Genomic DNA, 23,863 nt, shown 5'->3' with positions numbered 1-23,863 from the left:
TGGTTTGATAACTGTACAATTAAGAAGCTCCTGACTTCAGTTATTGAGCTGACAACAAAGTGAGCTGAATTCCCATGGAGCCTCATCAGTCCAGCCTAGTTCATCTCTTAACTATACAACACCTTCTCGTTATGTTGATGGGACAAGGGTTACTGGCAGTATCACCTGGTGAAAATGAAAGGAAAAAAAAAAAAGAAAACTAATACTGCCACCACTTTCAAGGACTGCTGAGCTACAATAGGCTCAATTTACAAGGCTTTACATCAAGCATGAGACTGAACTCAGCTGAAAATAACTTTTTTTTTAAATAAAAGATCCTTAACCTGGTGTGTTACCATTGTGAATTAAGCCTAATGTATTACTTTTTTGTTCTTGGGTTTAGATTAGACTTATTTGCATACAATATATTCTAACTTTATTAGGTTTAACTACACGTTAAAACGTTACATTTATGAAGGATTATCAGTGCTTGTTGCCCAAGATTCATCTGACACTACCCACACAAAAGTTCTGTAAAATATGATATGCATACGTAAAATAGGTCCTGGATTGACCCCGTGCTTCAGCAACTGTTCTTTGAGCTCAATATTGCTCAAACTTCTTATGTCCATCTTCTGTCTATTTTCCTGGAAGTCTTCAACTGGCAGGAGCTGAGAAAAGAAAAATCTGTGTTAAAAGCAATTCAGTCAGGCAGAAGCACAAATCACTAATTAGCACAGGCAAACATGAAAATATTAATAGAATTAAGGGAGCAATTCAGGTTTTAACACTTTAAATTTGCCACTCACATAAAAAGGTTGTAGGAAAAAAAAAAAAAAAAGTTGTTTGTCCAGCACCAATATTTGGCTAAAATTACTGTGCCCGTTTCTATCAAGACTTGTATTCAGAGTGATTATTCTGCAATGGTAGTTTTCCAATTACAGTCTTATGTCCATTAGTAGGTTTAAAACTAGGTAATTTACAGAAAAAAAAAAAAAAAAATAAAGATTTTGACTTGCAAGTAAAATTAATTTAAGTATAGCACAAAACACAGGATCTTTAAGTCATTAACCATCGATTATATGACGCTACCTTCAAGGTGGCTGGACACTGGTGAAAATTAAAGCAACATGGACCTCCCCAATATAACTTCTCACTCGCAGCAAGCCTTAGGCAGGCCATAGATGATGCAATTTTCTTTGCACATGTTGCAGGAAAGAAAAAAAAAAGGAAAAAAAAAAAGTTTTTGCTTGATTTCCCCAACACAACCAGTATTGATGGGGGGGGGAATCCCTTCCATGGAGCTATTGTGTTCTCCCAGTGGGGGGACATTGGGAGTAATCACTGCCTTGGGGGAATACAAGGATTATTGCTAGCGACTAATAGTCGCTAACAATAAATCGCATGTAAAAATCCAACATGCTGGTTGTACCCAAGTCGATCAATGGATTGATTTGGATACACTCAGCCTACCCATAGACTGTTGGAATCTCTGCTGAATCGGTCGAGATTCGAACCATCTATGGCCAGCTTAAAGTGTAACTCCACTTTGTTGAGAAAAAACATTCCCCTCTGGGTGATCTATGTACATTGCAAGGATTATAACAAACGTTATTGCAGATTCCTACCTTTTGTTATTCTGAAGAAATCCCTGTTTGTCTATGCCTCTGTTCTGAGTGGGTCTAATAGGAGTGGTTTCATAATTAACTGTCAGGTGTGCAGCTGCAGGGCTCTAATGAGGAAATCTGATGGGCCTGCATTCCTTTAGACGTGCATCTCCCCAAAAAAATGACATTTTTGTTGCAGGGGATGCCTGAAATCTGACTTATATCTTAAGCAGACTTCTGGGAAAATTGGTGCGCCAATCACACAAGCAAAAAATGATGTTTCTGGGGAGTGGTCAGTACACTGTGTACAGAACAACTCCAGGTAGCCATATTGCAATACATTCTTAGAAACATACATCGGCTGCAGATTGGAAAGGTCATTTTTAATAACATTAAATTACAATATTATATGCGCTATATTTTTTTCTTTGCTATCCCCCCCCATGAAAGTGGAGTTACCCTTTAAGTTTTGTAGCAAACAAGAGGGAGAACATATAAAAGAACAGGGGGGGAGGGACCTTTGTAATGGAACTGTACCGCACACAGGTCAAAAATTCTTAGTCATGCAGGAAACAGGATATTCAGTCATTAACCATGGGATGTCCAAAAGAAATACAACTGAGGGATGGGCCATATGGAAAACAAATGCGAACAGGCTCACGTATGAAAATGGTCAAGAACAGCTTGATTAGAATGCAGAGCAACTTATAGCACCTTACACCATAGGAAAAGAGGCCATGGTCTCAAAACAACCTTGTTGAAGACAAGAAGGCTTCTTACCGTTAAAAAAAAAAAAAAAAAAAACACAACAACAACTCAGAACTCACTGAGTAGAAGCAATAATGATGAGAAAGCAATCAATCGCACAGGCAAGGCCAGAGAAAAATCCCTGTTAAAGTTCCTGGGGTGGGCCTAAGGAACCAAGAGAAGCCAAGTTTCTTTTAGAAAGAGGCCTACTAAAACCCTTTTCTTGGCTCAGAACAATGCTAATAACGCTATGCTAGGAGTCCTTTAGACTGCGCCCATCAGAATAAATAGGGTACACCCCCCTGTCAGAGAAGTGCCCAGGGGGGTGTACCTTATAGTGCCCATAGTGAATATGGTGCTCCAGTGCGCATACAGAGGAACAGATAATCACAGATTACTGCAGGGCAGTAGGGTTAATGCCCATGCTTGAACAGGTCACCACAGGCCACTGTGCACACAGTACAATGAAGCCATTACTGACAAGAGCCACTTCATGAACCACCACAGTGAGAAATTACCCACAAGCCACTGTAGAGTAGGAGGATCTGGTTTGCCATGCTTGACTAGGTCCCCCTAGGCCACTGAGCAAGTCAGACATTACCAACATACAGTATCTCACAAAAGCGAGTACACCCCTCACATTTTTATAAATATTTTATTATATCTTCATGTGACAACACTGAAGAAATGACACTTTGCTATAATGTAAAGTAGTGAGTGTACAGCTTGTATAACAGTGTAAATTTGCTGTACCCTCAAAACAGCCATTAAATGTCTAAACCACTGGCAACAAAAGTGAGTGCACCCCTAAGTGAAAATGTCCAAATTGGGCCCAAAGTGTCAATATTTTATGTGCCCGTCATTTTCCAGCACTGCCTTAATCCTCTTGGACATGGAGTTCACAAGAGCTTCACAGGTTGCCGCTGGAGTCCTCTTCCACTCCTCCGTGACGACATCATGGAGCTAGTGGATGTTAGAGACCTTGCGCTCCTTTGGAGTCGTTATGTTGGAATACTGCCCTGCGGCCCAGTCTCCGAAGGAAGGGGATCATGCTCTGCTTCAGTATGTCACAGTACATTTTGGCATTCATGGTTCCCTCAATGAACTGTAGCTTCCCAGTGCAGGCAGCACTCATGCAGCCCCAGACCAGGACACTCCCACCACCATGCTTGACTGCAGGCAAGACACACTTGTCTTTATACTCCTCACCTGGTTGCCACCACACATGCTTGACACCATCCGAACCAAATAAGTTTATCTTGGGCTCATCAGACCACAGGACATGGTTCCAGTAAGCTTTGTCCTTATTCCGCTTTTCTTTAGCAAACTGTTTGCGGGCTCTCTTGTGCATCATCTTTAGAAGAGGCTTCCTTCTAGGGTGACACCAATGCAGACCAATTTGATGCAGTGTGCTGTGTATGGCCTGAGCACTGACATGCTGACCCCCATCCCTTCAACCTCTGCAGCAATGCTGGCAGCACTCATAGATCTATTTCCCAAAGACAAACTCTGGATATGACACTGATCACATGCCCTTAACTTCTTTGGTCGACCATGGCAAGGCCTGTTTTGAGTGGAACCTCTGTATGGTCTTGGCCACCGTGCTGCAGCCCAGTTTCAGGGTCTTGGCAATCTTCTTATAAGCCTAGGCCATCTTGATATAGAGCAACAATTCTTTTTTTTTAGATACTCAGAGTCCTTTGCAATGAGGTGCCCTGTTGAACTTTCAGTGACCAGTATGAGAGAGAGTGATAACACCAAATTTAACACACCTGCTCCCCATTTACACCTGAGACCTTTAAACACTAACAAGTCACATGACACCGGGGAGGTAAAATAGCTAATTAGGCCCAATTTGGACATTTTCACTTAGGGGCGTACTCACTTTTGTTGCCAGCGGTTTAGACATTAATGGCTGTGTGCTGAGTTATTTTGAGGGGACAGCATATTTACACTGTTATACAAGCTGTATACTCAGTACTTTACATTGTAGCAAAGTGTAATTTCTTCAGTGTTGTCACATGAAAAGATATAATAAAATATTTACAAAAATTTGAGGCATAAACTCACTTTTGTGGAGTTACTGTAAACACACACACATACAGTTAGGTCCATATATATTTGGTGGCATACAGAGCCAAAAGTATGAAAAGTGTGCCCGTTTCCAGAGTAAAATCAAAACAATACAAATTAATTTGAAGTGCAGACTTTCAGCTTTAATTCAAGGGGTTAAACATTAATATGAAGTACAAATTTTAGGAACTGCAATAATTTTTTATACACAGTCCCCTCATTTTCAGGGGCTCAAATGTAATTGGACAAATATAATCATAAATAAAATGTTCATTTTTAATATTTTGTTAACAATCCTTTACTGGCAATGACTGCCTGAAGTCTGGAACTCATTCATGGTCATTACCAAAGACTGAGTTTCTTCCTTTGATGCTTTGCTAGGCTCTGCCTGCAGATATCTTCAGTTGTCTGTGGGTCTTTCTGCCTTTAGTTTAGCCTCCAGCAAGTGAAGTGCGTGCTCAATTGGGTTGAGATCAGGTGATTGACTTGGCCATTGCAGAATATTCCACTTCTTTTCCCTCAAAAGCTCATGATTTGCTTTGCAGTGTGTTTTGGATCATTGTCCTGTGAAGTGCTGTCCAATCAATTTTGCTGCATTTGGCTGAATCTGGGCTGACAGTATATCTCTAACCACTTCCATACCGGGCCTATTGTGGCACTACTCCTACATGTAAAAATCATACATTTTTTTGCTAGAAAATTACACAGAACCCCCAAACACATATACACACACACACACACACACACACACACACACACATATACAGTATATATTTAGCAGAGACCCTAGGGAATAAAATAGCGGTCGTTGCGCAACAAATTTTTAAAACTTTTTTTGGAAAACGAAATAAACAAAACAGTAAAGTTAGCCCATTTTTTTGTATAATGTGAAAGATGTTACACCGAGTAACTAGATACCCAACATGTCACGCTTTAAAATTGCACACACTTGTGGAATGGCGCCAAACTTTGGTAATTAAAAACCTCCACACTTTGTAACTCTAAACTGGTAGCCTGTAAAAAAATTATAAAGGATGTCTAGTGCTAGCGGTGCATCTAGCGCTAAAATCCTTCCAAACGTTGATCAAGGACAGACACATTCAAATACAATTGTTTGATGAGGCTCAATACCAATCCTGACTCCAGATGCCTTGGGCTAGGTGCTCTGCCAAGTGCTCTTCCCAGCCTGAGGAGCTGGCATTTGTAGCGATACGGATCATATAAATTTGTGTCCACAGGCGCATCTGACTGTATATATGTGGTTTGAACCACCATTGCAGAGACGATCTGACCTCTTGTTGGACTATGATCCGGGCCTCCATAGATCGCGGGTTCCTGTCCCAATGTGCCAGGATGAGGTTCTGTAACAGCCTTGTGTGCAGTTGTGCCCACGTGATGGCTGGTAGAGAGGATGTCACGAGACCCAGCAGCCTCATGCTCTTCCTGATAGTGACAGGGTTGGGGAGACATAAGGCTGTGACCTCTCCCATTACCTTTTGTATTTTGTCCTGTGGGAGTAAGATCTTTGTTTCCTTAGCGTCCACCTTTTGGCTGGGGTTTAGGTGGGATTTTTTGGTCGTTTATTATCTACCCTATACCCTTTAGGTAACCGGTACTGGATTGGAGGTTTTCTGTCAGGGTCTCTTTCATGCTGGCAAAGAAGAAGAGGAGGTCATCCAAGTATGGTACGACTCCCATGCCTTTTAGTCTTAGACTCTTCAGTGCTTCTGCCAGGATTTTGGTTAAAAATTCTGGGTGCTGAAGAGATGCTGGAGGGCAAAGGGGGTGTACTGGAAATACAGAGTGGCCTTTGGCCCTTGTATTGCGAACCTTAGATATTTGTGGCGATCTTTCTTTATTGGTATGTGCAGGTAGGTATCCTGCAAATCTACCGTTACCATGAAGATTCCTGGCGGTAGTAAGTTTCTCACCGAGTAGATGGAATCCATCTGGAACTTTTTGTATTTTATTTTCTTGTCAAGGGGTTTTAGGTTCAGGATGAGCCTGTACTTTCCAGGTGTTTTCTTCCTGGCAAAGATATGTGCATAAAAACCTTTGCCTAGTTTGTCCTGCGGGACCGCCGAGATGACTGTGTCAGCAGGCTTTCTAGGGAGGATAGAAACCCCCCTGTCCTCTCTTTGTCTCTGGGGAGTGAGGTCATCAAGAATCTGTTTGGCAGAGTGTTGGAAAATTCAGAGGTACAGTGAGGGAAAAAGTATTTGATCCCCTGCTGGTTTTATACATTCGCCCACTTAAAGAAATTATCAGTCTATAAATTTTAAATGGTAGGTTTTTTTTTTTAACAGTAAGACAGAACAAAAAGAATCCAGAAAACGCATTTCAAAAAAGTTAAATTGATTTGCATTTTTATGAGTGAAATAAGTATTTTGACCCCTTCGGAAAACATAACTTAGTACGTGGTCAGACGTTTCTTGTAGTTGGCCACCAGGTTTGCACAGATTTCAGAAGGGATTTTGTCCCACTCCTCTTTGCAGATCCTCTCCAAGTAATTCAATTTTGAGGCTGACGTTCGGTAACTCAAACCTTCAGCTCCCTCCACATATTTTCTATGCGATAGGGGTCTAGAGACTGGCTAAGTCACTCCAGGGCCTTAATGTGCTTCTTCTTGAGCCACTCCTTTGTTGCCTTGGCCGTGTGTTTTGGGTCATTATCATGCTGGAATACCAATCCACAACCCATTTCCAATGCCCTGGCTGATGGAAGGAGGTTCTCACCCAAGATTTGACAGTACATGGCCCCGTCCATTGTCCCATTGATGTGGTGAAGTTGTCCTGTCCCCTTAGCAAAAAAACACCCCCAAAGCATAATGTTTCCACCTCCATGTTTTACGGTAGGGATGGTGTTCTTGGGGTCATAGGCAGAGAGTTGAGTTGATGTCAAATAGCTCGATTTTGGTCTCATCTCACCACAACACTTTTACCCAGTTCGCCTCTGAATCAGATGTTCCTTAGCAATCTCCAGCGCTGCAGGATTTTAGTCCTTTAAGTGTGTTACCAATTGTTTTCTTGGAGACTATGGTCCCAGTCGCCTTGAGATCATTGACAATATTCTCTTGCATGGAGCCCCAACTGTTGTCACCCTCTCACCAAGTTGCTTGCCAATGGTCTTGTAGCCCATTCCAGGCTTGTGAAGATCTACAATCTTGTCCCTGACATCCTTGGACAGATCTTTGGTCGTGGCCATAGTGGACAGGTGTCTTTTATACGGGTAAAAAGCTGAAATTAGGAGCACCCCTTTTAAGAGAGAGTGCTTCTAATCTCAGCTGGTTACCTGTATAGAAGACACCTAGGAGAGGGGCGTGGCCTAGCACCAGAACAGAATGGCTGCTTAGGGATAAGAGCTCCGCCATCCAGCACTCCAGCTAAGCCTTTCAGCAGCGGTATTACCCGACCCAAGACCGCACAGATAGATGACTGGCAGGAACCAGTCTACCACCCAATTGCAGCTGGACCCATCCACACAGCTTAACAGGAACATACCAGCGATGTTCCGCACCCAGCACACGGACCCGCAGGCCGGATCCCAAGCTGTGGACTGTAGTAATCCAGGCTACACCGCCACCGCTGATGCCCCAGCAATCTCCCTCTCGAACATGACCTCCTCACAAGCCTCTCCCCTCCTGAGGCTAGAGGATCTGCAGCAAGTGGCTCTGGATATCAAGAGCACTCTCACAACTTAAGGCTGTGGCAGCACATGTGGAGTCAGTGGCCATGACGCATGGAGCGGCCATTACACAGGTACAGCAAGTAGTGAATGTTGACTCTCAGCACCTCATGGACATGCATAGGCACTTGGAGGACCTTGATAACAGGGGACGCAGATGTAATCTACGTGTCCGGGGGATCCCTGAGACAGTGGAGGGTCCCCAACTGCAAGTTGCTGTGTGGGCTTTAATACTCTGTTGGGCAGACCACCAGATGCACCAGTAGAAATGGAGAGGTGTCACAGAGTGCTGAGACCTAGGGGAAGGGACACTGATCATCCCAGGGATGCAGTATGCTGCCTGGTCAGCTTTACCAAAAAAGAGGACATACTGCGCCTGGCCTGCAACCACTCCTACCAGGCATATGAAGGGGCGCGCATCCAACTATTCCAGGACTTGTCCGCCATCACCTTGTAGTATAGGAGAGATCTCCGCCCGCTCCTGCAAGTCTTGCAGGACAGACACATCCCCTATCGGTGGAGATTTCCTTTTTACCTGCAAGCCACCACTGAAAATCGCACAACACATTTGCGCACGCCAGCGGACCTCCAACCCTTCTGTGAAACCCCAGGCATACCGGTGTTTCCTGTTCCAGACTAGTACATCGCATTGCTGCAAGCAGAGCCCTGGATCCCTACCCACCCTGGAGACACACCGAGGTCATAAATAAGCAGGCAGTGCCGCTGCAGACCCTCAGCTAAATCTTCGCAGAATAGACGCTGAGACATGGAAACTGATAAAAGCTCGCATGTTTCCCCACCATCTGCTCGACGCAAAACTGATGACTGAACACACAATCAAGATTTGGTGAACTGTCCTATAACCTTTCTTCATCCCTGACTATCCCCATCAACCCGTACTGACCAGTGCACAGGCCCACAAGGGCACCCTGGCTCTAACCAAGTAGCGAACATTGGGTAAGGTACTGTGGGGGGGGCTTTTGACATTTACCCATGCACTCTCTCTTTTTCATTCCGGCAAGGGCTCTACCCCACACTGGTGCGAGAGTCCACGGTGTTCCTCTCAGATCTGAGGGAAGACATTTATCTGTCCAGGCAGTGATGCATCTAAGGACCATGGTAAGGTGACCTCTTTAAAGTACTCTGATTTGTTCTACAGTAGAGGTATGCACTACAAAAAACCTCTTTCCCTCCGTGACTTACTTGGCCCTAGCCGAATCAAAAAGAACATTCCCCTACCTGCAGAGGTAGCTGTTCCGTGGGAAGAAGCGTGCCCTTCCCATCTCACAGCTCTAAGTCACCTACTAAAATGCAGAAAGCTACTGCCTAAAATAACCTAGAGATGCCCTCTTTTTTTGTCCCCCTCAAGCGACCCTCGAGGTGTGACTGAAATGCGGGCGACCTTGGCAGAGGGATGGATAAGCGGGACACTGGCCATTTGCTTTTAGCATCGGAATTGCTGAACTTGATACCAAAATCCTAACCATCTCGCTTCCCCCACCCCCCCTTTTTTTTTGCGGGGACACAAGCTTGCTACGCGGTTGACGTAGAAACTGCACTGGCGGTACTGAGACCTCCTTAGGCCTCCCTTTACATGGGCTCAGAGGAGGTAGGCGACCACTACAGCTTGCCGAAATTGTATTTGTGTATTACTGTTTGACTCATATTGTTTCCCCATGCATGATCTCTTTCACAGCCAGATCAACCTATAGTGTACCTTAACGGAGAAGACCTTTGGCTTGTTGCTGTATAACAGGTCAGATTCTAGAGGCCAGAGGACGTAGAGACCCTGAAGTTAGGGAGCGCTCACACTTTACCCGATTCGGGCAGTGGGTATGCTCCCATAGTTGAGTTGGGCGATGCTCTGTTGGGTCACATAGCTCTCTTTAAGCAAATTGTCCTGAGGGGTGTTTTTTGTTTTGTTTTTTCTCTTTTCTTTTTCCCCCCCTGGAGATCCGCTGGTGCAGCAGTCATCAACTTCTGTCCTCAGGGCCCACTAACAGGCCAGGTTTTATGTATTACCTTGGGGAGATTCAGACTAGAATACTGCAATCACTGAGCAGCAAATGAGATCACCTGTGATGTATTTCAGTTATCTTGCGAACCTGGCCTGTTAATGGGCCCTGAGGACAGGAGTTGATGACCACTGCACTGGTGGACCGGACCTCTTTCCCCCGGGTGCATCTTCGACTTGGGTGCCCCCATGGACAAGGGTTTTGATAGACCGCCATGTAGTCACGGTGGTAGCCAGGTTGACTATGTTTTCTTAGTTTTGCATGTTCACCTCTTAATAGTCATACTTTATACCATTACATGTGATCATATAATGTTACGGGTAACTTGGATTTGGGGGGGACCCCCGGCGTGGCAGGTGGTGGGATGCCAAGAGGCGATCCGCTCACCTTTTCTGGGCGGGGCGGGGCGGCTCGGCGTTCCCCAACCTGTTGGGGCGGGACCCCTCCCCGAATCCTATCTTAGCCTTTTGGAGCCTTTGGATGGCAGGTCGCAGTTTTGTTTTTGGTGCCAAGTTTCCTCCCCACCACAAGGAGCCAGGTTTCCCCCTTGAATCTAGCCGGAAAAGCTTACTACCCTTACACCCCATACTCTCCCACCTTGGGTATCTTAGCTGGACTGACAGAACCTTTGTTTTTTTTGTTTTTTTGTAGCAAACCCCATATAGAGGTTAGCTATAACATGCTCGGTCTGGGCCCCCCTCAGGTACTGGGCACACTTTGAGTGGCCCCCCGAGGCAGGCTCAATCCCCTTATACAACCTCTCTTCCTGCTCACTCTCCCTCCTACTTTCACCTACCGCCCATTCCCCGTCCCATCCCCCTAAAACTTTTCTACTCCACACTCGGAGGTGGTATTAACTGAACATGCCCTCTACAGTGCGGTCATCAGCTCCTCTATCTCTCAAGGTTTATTCCCTGAAGGTCAAAGGCCTTAATATCCCAGAAAAGCGCAGTAGTGTTCTTGCTGAAGCACAACGCCATAGCGCTCAGGTGGTGTGTCTTCAAGAAACCCACTTTAAATCAGGCTCAACCCCCCCGCCTGTCCAATGGCCGATACCCGGAGGAGTATCATGCGACTTGTGCCGACACCAAAACAAAGTGTGTCTTGCAAAATCATTCACATTTTGTCTTACTAACCAAGTTCTTGATCCAGCGGGCAGATTGCTCTTCCTTAAAAGGGATCTGGAAAAACAAAACGGTAACATTGGCGAACGTATACTGTCCAAACTCTGGACAAGTAGTTTTTTTTGAAGGAGGTCCTCTTGCAGCTCACGTCATTTCAGGCAGGCCTTTTAATATCAGGAGGGGACTTTAATATAGCCCTGGACCCGCTGCTTGACACCTCCAATTGCGCATCCACTCTCCCATTCTCTGCTCTACGTCAAGTAAAGCTTCCATTAGCCTCCCTCACACTCAACACCTGGTGCACAATAAACCCACAGGAGAAAGACTACACATTCTTCTCAGCTCAGCATAATCGTTACTCTAGGCTTGATTACATTTTCATTCACCAAACAGACCTGACTTGCCTCTCTGATGCGACCATAGAGACCATGGCTCTTTCTGACCATCACCCTGACCTTGCAATTCCCACAGGGGGAAACGTCGACTAAAATCTGGAGGCTGGATGCCTCCCTACTCTCTGAACCTAGGGACCTTGCAGATATCACACAGACCATTAAAGACTACTTCAGACATAATGACACACCAGATGTGTCCCCCATGACTCAATGGGAGGCGCATAAATGCATCGTAAGAGGACAACTGCTTTCGATTGCAGCCAGAAAAAATTAAAAATAAAAAACGAACACCAAGCTACTATTAGCAGCCTGACAAGACAGCCGCCCTGGAAGCGCAGCACAAACGCTCACTGGCATCATGGGTAGCAAAAGACCTAGCTGACACACGACCTCTTCTATTGGAAGAACTATTCAAAAGGTCCCGGAAATGACAGGTTTTCGTACAGAAACTATTCTACAAACAGGGCAACAAACCAGGGAGACTCTTAGCAAGACTTACACAAAAGCGCACTCTCGCATCTACTGTCCACCATATAGTGGATAGAGGTGGAGTAGCCCATTGCAAAAACGAGGAGATTGCTTGTCGGTTTCAATCCTTATATAGCAATCTTTATGATCTTCAATCACACGAGCATAGCACGGTAGATGAAACCACGCGTGCAGACCTCATACAGGAGTTTCTGGGCACATATAGCCCCCAGGCACTTCTGGTTGACGATTGGCAGGCCTTGGAAGCCCCGCTGTCAGTGGAGGAATGGGGGGAGGCCTTGAAGGCCATGAAGCCTGGCAAAAGCCCGGGACCGGATGGTTTCCCGGCACAATACTACAAAAGCTTTGCAGAAGTGCCGGGCTTCCTCAAGGCTTTCAATACCCTCTCCCATGCTCCCTGCACCTATAATAGGAAGCCCATTAGTGGCATATATTACGGTTATCCCCAAAGAAAACAAAGATCCCGCAGATGTAGCTATCGACCCATCTCCCTTTTGAATGTGGACGTGAAACTGTTTGCCAAAATCTTGGCCACTCGATTGTCCTACCATTTGCCTGCATGGATAGGTCTAGACCAGGGTGGCTTTGTTCCAGGAAGGGAGGCTAAGGACAACACCATCAAGGCCCTCAACATACATGACTGGCTCACCTCCACCCAGCGAGAGGGCTGCTTTCTAGCCATGGATGCAGAGAAGGCATTCGACCGCGTGGCCTGGGACTACCTGGACGTAGTCCTGGAGGCCCTGGAACTGGGAAGCTGTATGTGGGCCTATATCAAGGCACTATATGCCGGTCCCGGAGCTAGAGTCCAAGTCAATGGCCACGTGTCAGATGCCTTCCCCATCCATAACGGGACCAGGCAGGCTGCCCCCTCTCTCCCTTATTGTACATGCTTACATTAGAACCCCTCCTTCAGTGTATCCGAGCGAACCCGAACATTAAAAAGGCATAACAGTACACCAACGGTAGTACAAAATTGCCACCTTCGCGGATATTCTGCTTTTCCTCTCATCCCTGTTAACATCCTTTACCAATCTAATACAGGTCCTGGAAAAATTTAAAATTATCATCTCGAACCTGAAGATTACTCAAAATCCTTTGCATTAAACTTCTCTCTACCTCCTTGTGTTGCGTTTGTTACAATATGATTTTTTTATTAATCAGACTTACGATACATGGGACATAACATTACACAATAATGGTTGGTCATAGAGATATTGTCAGTTTTTGGCTTGAGTAGATTTCTCAAACAAATGCTGTTTTATACAATGGTAGATATCATTTAGTTTTTTTTCTTTTCAGCTCTCAAACTGAAAGAATGACTGTTAGATTACTGTCAGGTGTTGGCTTGATTAGACAATGGGTACGTAGATACAGTTTTCAACAGTCCATTGTTTCTACAGCTACAGTAAACAGGCATGTTTTCTGTTTGGCAACTATGGCAAACAGCCTGACACATAAAAGGGGTGAGTAGGGACACACACACACCATCATGCTTTGAAGATCAGTAGCCGCCAATCATGATACAAGAACACTGCCTGGTGTCCAAGAAGCATCGTTGCCAATGGAGATCACGAACACACAGTAACAGAAGATAAAGTAACTTTGTGTATTTGTACTGATATAGACTATAGGCTGTTCATTTGATAGGCATTTTGCTTGTTATAGGGATCTGTCAGTCTTGTATTCCTAAGATTGTAATAGTTTTGTATGTACAGCATCTTTGTATAGTAAAAGCACAATTTACACACTGCAGAAATCTCAGCTTCCTTGCTTATACCACAGAGTAACCTTGCTAGACAGACGCAAGCAAAACTCTGTCAGACTAATTTCCCATTCCACTGGAAAGCAGATGGCCTCACATACCTAGGCATAAAAAAAGAAGAAGAAAGAAGAAAGAAGAAAGAAGAAAGAAGAAAGAAGAAAGAAGAAAGAAGAAAGAAGAAAGAAGAAAGAAGAAAGAAGAAAGAAGAAAGAAGAAAGAAGAAAGAAGAAAGAAGAAAGAAGAAAGAAGAATCTTGTTGTGCTTTGGCTGAGGAAACACCCTTTTTCCTATCTGCTGATCTGTCAAGTACTTGTTCCAAATCTGGCCCAAAGAGAAGCTTGCCTGTGAAGGAGATACTGCACAACTTGTTTTTGGAGGCGACATCTCCTGTCCAATCCTTAAGCCAAAAGGCCCCCCTGCCAGAATTTATCAGTCCCGTTGTCCTGGCTGTGGTTTTGAAGCATCTGCTACAAAGGTCACCACTCTTGTCAAGGTTGGAATAGTTTTCTGTAACTTTCCTGGGTATGTCCCCTTCTAAAAGTATTGCAGCTGGTTTAGCCATAGTAGCAGGGTTCATGCTGTGCATGTGGATGCGATCGCCAGATTGAGATTTGATGCTCCTGCTTCCCATGCTCTACTTAGCAGTGATTCAGCTTTCATATCCATGGGGTCTTTTTAGGGTACTGGAGTCCTTAAATGAGAGGTCTTCCTCTTCCGAGTTGGAGCATAGGCCAACATCAGATTCTGAAGAGGTGGCTTCTGAACACTTATCTTGGTCAGATCTGCCAGGCTGTCCCCTGCTACAGGACAGAATGGCTGCCTGACTAGTGGAGGGGTTGCTCCAAGGCGGTTCGTTCCCTGGGGCTTGACGATTTTTAATTGCTGTACGCAAGGGGTTAAACATGTCCCACATTTGCTTTTTAGAAGTTGACATGAGATCTTTAAAGAATCCCGAGATTCCTGTGTCACCAGTTTGATGATGCATTTTTGGGACAGCATGAAGTGCATCCATTACTGCTGGTCCTAGTCGTTCTCAACCCACTGAGCTACCTCCCCAGGTGCTCTAAGGCTGCCCTGCCCTCTGCTCCAGCCCCACCTCTTGCCACCCTGCCGAGGTATGGGTGGACACATACCCGCACTGTGGTTTTCAGCCTGCATGTCTTCAGGTTTCTGGTCGTCGCTTGCGACCAGATGTTATTTCACTGTTATGTTGCATTTTGACTGTCCCCTTCAGTGCTCAGGCGCCCACCAAAAAGATGGCGCCGGACGTAAATGCTTTACCGGAAGCTCGGCCCACCAGAATTGATGAGATCGATGTCACAGGACTCGCCTGCCACCATCTTGCTACATCCAGGGGGGAAGAGATGAGCAGGGAGAGGGGCCAACGGCCTGGAAAGCACTGCTGCTGCACTGCAGAGCTGGAGAGGGCACTGCAAAGAGGCATCCCAAGATATCTGTTGGCTCAGGGGGACGGTTGCTTACCCCTCAAGGGGGCGAAACCTCAGGCAGATGAGAGGAGACAAAAACAAACAAACACACTCCTGCGCTAGAGTCAGCTGACTGTGTAGTGTCACAGGTGCCTGGTCAAACCGTGGATAATCTCATAGATGCCTTGCTTCCCTCTAGGCCTGGGGTTGTCAGCACTGTGAGAATAGAAAAAAAAAGAAAAGAAGAAGGCGCACTGGCCTAGTGCATTATCCAACAGATTTATTTTAAAAATATTATTAAAATCATCAAGATGTCTACTCACAAACAAGCTAAAAATATGCTTGTCAGGCCACATGAGTTGCTTGAATCACTGAACCCAGGGGGTTCTGGATAAGACCCCTCAGGCTGATGTGTTTCGAAGGACTGGCCTTCTACCAGTTTGAAATGGCTTAATTCACAATACTTATATCCCACAGACACACCCATGATGTGAGAGCCATGGCCCCTCCCATGGGATGGAATGGGGTGGGGCTGAGAGGCGAAGTGAACCAATACACCAAACCCATGAACACCACCAAAGACACACAAGGCAGATCTGCAGCTGCCCAGGCAATGGCCAATTGCACATGCTACAATGTGGTGCCTATATTTAAAAGGGATCAAAGTCTTTACCAAGTAACTTCTGTGGTTTAGAAGATAATGGAGAGTTTAATAAAAGACCACATAGACCAGTTCTTGCTGGAAAAAAAAAACTATATTTTAAGCAACAGACAGCATGGATTCATGAAAGACAGAAGTTGTTAAACCTGATTTATTTTTATGAGGAGGCAAGTAAAATCTTGGAGAGGGGTGGCTGTGGACATGGTATACCTGGATTTTGCAAAAGCATTTGACACAGTTCCCCACACACGGCTCATGTGTAAGTTAAAGTTCACAGGCTTGGAAATGGATAGAAAACTGGCTAAAATACAGAAGTGGTTAATGACTCTTACTCTGAATGGTCTAAGGTTATCAGTGATGTACCCCAAGGTTCAGTGCTGGGACTAGAGGTTGACCGATATGGGTTTTTCTCTGGCCGATGCCGATATTTAGAAATCTCGGTGGCCGATGGCCGATATGTGATGCCGATTTTTTTGGGCCGATATATTAGGCCGATTTTTTTTTTCTTTTTTTTTTTTCCTTCATCTCATAAAATTTAACAGTTAGACCCCTTTCACACTGGGGCGTTTTTCAGGCGCTTTTGGGCTAAAAATAGCGCCTGTAAAGTGCCTGTAAAACGGCTCCCCTGCAGTCTCAGTGTGAAAGCCCGAGTGCTTTCACACTGAGGCAATGCGCTGGCAGGATGTTAAAAAAAAAGTCCTGCAAGCAGCATCTTTGGAGCAGTCTATACTGCTGCTCCACCACTCCTGCCCATTGAAATGAATGCGCACCGCTGCCAAAGGGCCTGCAAAGCGTTTCGGCAGCGGCGCTTCAGGGGAGCATTCAACCCCTTCCTCGGCTGCTAGCTGGGTTATAAGCTCCCCGCTAGCAGCCGAATAGCGCCGCTAAAATGACGGTAAAGCGCCGCTAAAACTAGCAGCGTTTTACCGTCAACGCATGCCCGTTGCAGTGTGAAAGCAACCTAAAGTGATACAGAAAATTTTTTACATTTAAACATTTATTAAACAAAACAAACCTCCAATCAGTTCACTTGTATGTAGAATTTAGATAAAAAAAAAAAATATATATAAAAAAAAAACTATATCTTAAAAATAAATACACAAAAACAGGTAATCAAAACTTTTGGACGAAAAAAAATGGGCTAACTTTACTGCTTAGTTTTTTTTTTACATTTATTAGTGTATTTTTTTTTTTTTTTTAAATTGCGTTTGAAAGACCGCTGCGCAAATACCGTGTGACATAAAATATTGCAACAACCGCTATTTTATTCCCTAGGGTCTCTGCTAAAAAAATATATATAATGTTTGGGGGTTCTAAGTGATTTTCTAGCAGAAAATACAGGATTTTTACTTGTAAGCAACAAGTGTCAGAAAAGATTGAGTCTTTAAATGGTTAAACTGAGAACTTCTACACACAGAGCTCAGTTCATTCAGAAGTGTAAACATTGTATCAATTCAGGTTCTTTTTATCAGATTTGGCAGGCTGCCCAGAGAGGGGAGAGAAGTGCTTCACAGAAGAATACAGGCAACTTGTATTGACTTCAGAAGTCATTTGCAAGTCACGTTATATCGGCCTTTTTTATCAGCACAATCGGCCGATGCCGATTAAGAAAAAAAAAACACCAAATATCATCCGATATATCGGCCGGCCGATATATCGGTCGACCTCTAGCTGGGACCCTTACTTATTAAGATCTTTATAAATTATATTGGGTCTGGGATTAAAAGTAACATTTCTGTCTTTGCAGACGATACTAAACTATGCAGTGGAAAAACATCGTTACAGGATATCTCCAATTTACAAGCCAACCTCAATGCACTGTCTAATTGGGCAAATGAGGTTTAATGTTGATAAATGTAAAGTTATGCACTTGGGGACTAAGAATATGCATTCATCATACATACTGGAGGGGGGGGGGGGCACAGTACAACTGGGGGAATCAATGGTGGAGAAGGATCTGGGGGCTTTGGTAGATCATAAGCTCAATAATAGCATGCAATGAAAAGCTGCGGTTTCCAAAAGCAAGCAAAGTCCTTTCTTGTATTAAGAGGCATGGACTCCAGAGAGAGAAATATCATTTTGGCCCTGAACAAATCATTAGTAAGACCTCATCTGGAATATGCAGTTCAATTTTGGGCAGCAGTTCTCAAAAAAGGATATCGGGGGAACTGGAGAAAGTGCAGAGAAGGGCAACCAAACTGATTAAGGCATTAAGGAGCTCAGCCATGAGGAAAGATTAGAGGAATTTACCCTATTCCCTCTTGAGGAGATTAAGGGGGGGTATGATCAACACGTACAAATACATAAGTGGTCCATATAGTGTTCTTGGTGTTGAGTTATTCACTTTAAAAAGGTCATCACAGAGGACAAGGGGACACAAAGTCTAGAGGAAAAAAAATTTCACCCCCAAATACGGAAAGGTTTCTTCACAGTAAGAGCTGTGAAAATGTGGAAGAGACAGAGGTGGTTCTGGCAAGCTCAGTAGATTGCTTTAAAAAAGGCCTAGATTCTTTCCTAAAATGTACACAATATAACTCGGTACTAACATTTATAGGTAAAGTTGATCCAGGGAAAATCAGACTGCCTCTCAGGGGATCAGGAAGGAATTTTTTTCCCCTACTGTAGCAAATTGGATCATGCTTTGCTGGGATTTTTTGCCTTCTTCTGGATCAACTGTGGATGAAGGATTGTGTATACGGGACTATTTTTTTTTTGCTTGAACTAGATGGACTTATGTCTTTTTTAACCTAACTGTGTAACAATGTAGCATGTGCATTTGGCCATCCCCTGGTTAGCTGCAGATCTGCCTTGTGGGTCTTTGGTGGTGTTCATGGGTTTGGTGCATTGCTTCACTTCGCCTCTCAGCCACCCTAATTTCATCCCATGGGTGGGGCCATGGCTTTCACGTCATGGGTGTGTCTGTGGGGTATAAGTATTGTGAATTAAGCCATTTCAAGCTAGGCTCTGAAGAAGGCGGCCAGTTCTTCAAAATGCATCACCTTAAGGGGTCTTATCCAGGACCCCCCACCCCCAGGTTCAGTGATTCGAGCAACCGATGAGAGATGTGGTCTGACGAGCGTGTTTTTAGCTCACGTTTGTGAGTAGGGATGAGCCGAACACCCCCCTGTTCAGTTCGCACCAGAACATGCGAACAGGCAAAAAATTTGTGCGAACACCGTTAAAGTCTATGGGACACGAACATGAATAATCAAAAGTGCTAATTTTAAAGGCTTATATGCAAGTTATTGTCATAAAAAGTGTTTGGGGACTTGGGTCCTGCCCCAGGGGACATGGATCAATGCAAAAAAAAAAAAAAAAAAAGTTTTAAAAACGGACGTTTTTTTCGGGAGCAGCGATTTTAGTAATGCTTAAAGTGAAATAAAAGTGTAATATCCCTTTAAATTTCATACCTGGGGGTGTCTATAGTATGTCTGTAAAGGGGCGCTGTAAAGTTCATTGATAAAAACGGCATGGGAATTCCCCACAGGGGAACCCCGAACCAAAGTTAAAAAAAAAAAAAAAAAAAAGAAGGACGTGGGGGGTCCCCCTAAATTCCATACCAGGCCCGTCAGGTCTGGTATGGATATTAAGGGGAACCCCGGCCAAAATTTAAAAAAAATAAATAAAATGGCGTGGGGTCCCCCTAAAAATCTATACCAAACCCTTCAAGTCTGGTATGGATTTTAAGGGGAACCCCGCACCAAAATAAAAATAAAAACGGCGTGGGGTCCCCCTAAAAATCCATACCAGACCCTTATCCGAGCACGCAACCTGGCAGGCCGCAGGAAAAGAAGGGGGACGAGAGAGCGGCCCCCCCTCCTGAACCATACCAGGCCACATGCCCTCAACATTGGGAGGGTGCTTTGGGGTAGCCCCCAAAACACCTTGTCCCCATGTTGATGACAAGGGCCTCATCCCCACAACCCTGGCCGGTGGTTGTGGGGGTCTGCGGGCGGGGGGCTTATTGGAATCTGGAAGCCCCCTTTAACAAGGGGACCCCCAGATCCCAGCTTTCCCCCCATGTGTGAAATAGTAAGGGGGGGTACAAAAGTACCCCTACCATTTCACTAAAAAACTGTCAAAAATGACAAGAGACAGTTTTTGACAATTCCTTTATTTAAATGCTTCTTCTTTCTTCTATCTTCCTTCGGTTTCTTCCACCATCTTCTACTTCTGGTTCTTCCTCCGGTGTTCTCGTCCGGCGTCTTCTTCCCTTCTCCTCGGGCTGCTCCGCATCCATGATGGCATGGAGGGAAGCTCCCGCTGTGTGACGCTTCTCCTCTTCTGACGGTTCTTAAATAACGGGGGGGGGGGCCACACGGTGACCCCGCCCCCCTCTGACGCACGGTGACTTGACGGGACTTCCCTGTGGCGTCACAGGGAATGCCACAGGGAAGTCCCGTCAAGTCACTGTGCGTCAGAGGGGGGCGGGGTCACCGTGTGCGCCCCCCCCCCCCCCGTTATTTAAGAACCGTCAGAAGAGGAGAAGCGTCACAGCGGGAGCCTCCCTCCATGCCATCATGGATGCGGAGCGGCCCGAAAAGACAATGAAGAGAAGAAGAAGGACGAAGAAGAAGAAGGACGAAGAAGGACGAAGAAGAAGAAGGACGAAGAAGAAGAAGGACGAAGAAGGACGAAGAAGAAGAAGGACGAAGAAGGACGAAGAAGAAGAAGGACGAAGAAGAAGAAGGACGAAGAAGAAGAAGGACGAAGAAGAAGAAGGACGAAGAAGAAGAAGAAGAAGGACGAAGAAGAAGAAGGACGAAGAAGGACGAAGAAGGACGAAGAAGGACGAAGAAGGACGAAGAAGGACGAAGAAGGACGAAGAAGGACGAAGAAGGAAGAAGAAGGAAGAAGAAGGAAGAAGAAGGAAGAAGAAGGAAGAAGAAGGAAGAAGAAGGAAGAAGAAGGAAGAAGGAAGAAGGAAGAAGGAAGAAGGAAGAAGAAGAAGAAGAAGAAGAAGAAGAAGAAGAAGAAGAAGAAGAAGAAGAAGAAGAAGAAGAAGAAGAAGAAGAAGAAGAAGAAGAAGAAGAAGAAGAAGAAGAAGAAGAAGAAGAAGAAGAAGAAGAAGAAGAAGAAGAAGAAGAAGAAGAAGAAGAAGAAGAAGAAGAAGAAGAAGAAGAAGAAGAAGAAGAAGAAGAAGAAGAAGAAGAAGAAGAAGAAGAAGAAGACGAAGAAGAAGAAGAAGGACGAAGAAGAAGGACGAAGAAGAAGGAAGAAGAAGAAGAAGAAGAAGACGAAGAAGAAGGACGAAGAAGAAGAAGAAGAAGAAGGACGAAGAAGAAGAAGAAGAAGGACGAAGAAGAAGAAGGACGAAGAAGAAGAAGGACGACGACGAAGAAGAAGGACGAAGAAGAAGAAGGACGACGACGACGAAGAAGAAGAAGGAAGAAGAAGAAGAAGAAGAAGAAGAAGAAGAAGAAGACGAAGAAGAAGGACGAAGAAGAAGAAGAAGAAGAAGAAGAAGAAGAAGAAGAAGACGAAGAAGAAGGACGAAGAAGAAGAAGAAGAAGAAGGACGAAGAAGAAGAAGAAGAAGGACGAAGAAGAAGAAGGACGAAGAAGAAGAAGGACGACGACGAAGAAGAAGGACGAAGAAGAAGAAGGACGACGACGACGAAGAAGAAGAAGGAAGAAGAAGAAGAAGAAGGAAGAAGAAGAAGAAGGACGACGAAGAAGGAAGAAGAAGAAGAAGGACGACGAAGAAGGACGACGAAGAAGGACGAAGAAGGACGAAGAAGGACGAAGAAGAAGAAGACGAAGAAGGAGAAGAAGACGAAGAAGACGAAGAAGACGAAGAAGAAGAAGAAGAAGAAGAAGAAGGATGACGAAGAAGAAGAAGAAGAAGAAGAAGGATGACGAAGAAGAAGAAGAAGAAGAAGGGTGATGAAGAAGAAGAAGAAGAAGAAGAAGGATGACGAAGAAGAAGGATGACGAAGAAGAAGAAGAAGAAGAAGAAGGATGACGAAGAAGAAGAAGAAGGATGACGAAGAAGAAGAAGAAGAAGAAGGATGACGAAGAAGAAGAAGAAGAAGAAGGATGACGAAGAAGAAGAAGAAGAAGAAGGATGACGAAGAAGAAGAAGAAGAAGAAGAAGAAGAAGAAGGATGACGATGAAGAGAAGAAGAGGACGATGATGAAGAGAAGAAGAGGACGATGAAGAGAAGAAGAGGACGACGATGAAGAGAAGAAGAGGACGACGATGAAGAGAAGAAGAGGACGACGATGAAGAGAAGAAGAGGACGACGATGAAGAGAAGAGGACGACGATGAAGAGAAGAAGAGGACGACGATGAAGAGAAGAAGAGGACGACGATGAAGAGAAGAAGAGGACGACGATGAAGAGAAGAAGAGGACGATGAAGAGAAGAAGAGGACGATGAAGAGAAGAGCGGGAGCCTCCCTCCATGCCATCATGGATGCGGAGCAGCCCGAGGAGAAGAAGGGAAGAAGACGCCGCGGAGCAGATGTCGGACGAGAACACCAGAGGAAGAACCAGAAGATGAAGATGGAGGAAGAAACCAAAGGAAGATAGAAGATAGAAGAAAGAAGAAGCATTTAAATAAAGGAATTGTCAAAAAAGGTCTCTTGTCATTTTTAACATTTTTGACAGTTTTTTAGTGAAATGGTAGGGGTACTTTTGTACCTCCTTACAATTTCACACAGGGGGGAGGGCCGGGATCTGGGGTCCCCTTGTTAAAGGGGGCTTCCAGATTCCGATAAGCCCCCTGCCCGCAGACCCCCACAACCACCGGCCAGGGTTGTGGGGATGAGGCCCTTGTCCTCATCAACATGGGGACAAGGTGTTTTGGGGGGCTACCCCAAAGCACCCTCCCAATGTTGAGGGCATGTGGCCTGGTACAGTTCAGGAGGGGGGGGGGGCGCTCTCGTGTCCCCCCCCTCTTTTTCTGCGGCCTGCCAGGTTGCGTGCTCGGATAAGGGTCTGGTATGGATTTTTGGGGGGACCCCACGCCGTTTTTTTTTTTTATTTTGGCCGGGGTTCCCCTTAATATCCATACCAGACCTGAAGGGCCTGGTATGGAATTTAGGGGCCCCCCCCACGTCTTTTTTTTTTTTAACTTTGGTTCGGGGTTCCCCTGTGGGGAATTCCCATGCCGTTTTTATCAATGAACTTCTATGTGTACTGTCGGACCGGCAATGCATTAATAGCCGCGAGTAGTTTTAAATGACTTTTTTTCCTTTGAAATGTCATTTTGCTGTCAGACTGTTCTAAACACGGGAAACATGCGCCCCTTTACAGGCATACTATAGACACCCCCCAGGTACGAAATTTAAAAGGGATATTACACTTTTATTGTTTCACTTTAAGTATTATTAAAATCACTGCTCCCGAAAAACGGCCGTTTTTAAAACTTTTTTTTGCATTGATCCATATCCCCTGGGGCAGGACCCAGGTCCCCAAACACTTTTTATGACAATACCATGAATATAAGCCTTTAAAATTAGCACTTTTGATTTCTCCCATTGACTTTTAAAGGGTGTTCCGCGGCATTCGAATTTGCCGCGAACACCCCAAATTGTTCGCCATTTGGCAAACTTGCGAACAGCCGATGTTCGAGTCGAACATGAGTTTGACTCGAACTCTAAGCTCATCTCTATTTGTGAGTAGACATCTTGATGATTTTATTCATATTTTTTTAAATAAATCTGTTGGATAATGCACTAGGCCAGTGCGCCCTCTTTTTCTATTCTCACAGATGAAAGGAGACTCCCTGGGGGTCTCTGGGTGCCCTGGCCCTGTGCCGCCTGACCCCTCCCTTCAGAGGTACAGAAAGGCAACCGGACAGGGAGCCCCCTGCAACCAGCACAAGGACAGAAAAGTAAACTGTGTGATGATCCTGTTGGTTGAAAGGAAACACAAGAACGGAGGCATGCATGT

General features: G+C 45.0%; 1 protein-coding gene across 5 annotated transcripts in view; it reads right to left on the bottom strand.

Moving 5' to 3' along the window:
- Positions 1 to 23,863, bottom strand: part of LEMD1 (LEM domain containing 1) — a 430,972-nt gene that overhangs the window by 372,634 nt on the left and 34,475 nt on the right. For all 5 annotated transcript variants that reach the window (XM_073615805.1, XM_073615806.1, XM_073615807.1 and 2 more), the window contains one exon: positions 533 to 650. In XM_073615805.1, coding sequence (XP_073471906.1) covers positions 533 to 611 — 79 coding nt within the window. In that variant the 5' untranslated portion in view covers positions 612 to 650. The remainder of the gene's footprint in view (positions 1 to 532; positions 651 to 23,863) is intronic.

Source organism: Aquarana catesbeiana, linkage group LG02 (assembly GCF_042186555.1).
Source record: "Aquarana catesbeiana isolate 2022-GZ linkage group LG02, ASM4218655v1, whole genome shotgun sequence".
Lineage (NCBI taxonomy): Eukaryota > Metazoa > Chordata > Amphibia > Anura > Ranidae > Aquarana > Aquarana catesbeiana.
The sequence above is the reverse complement of the archived record's forward strand: the minus strand, read 5'-3'. Positions and strand labels throughout refer to the sequence as shown.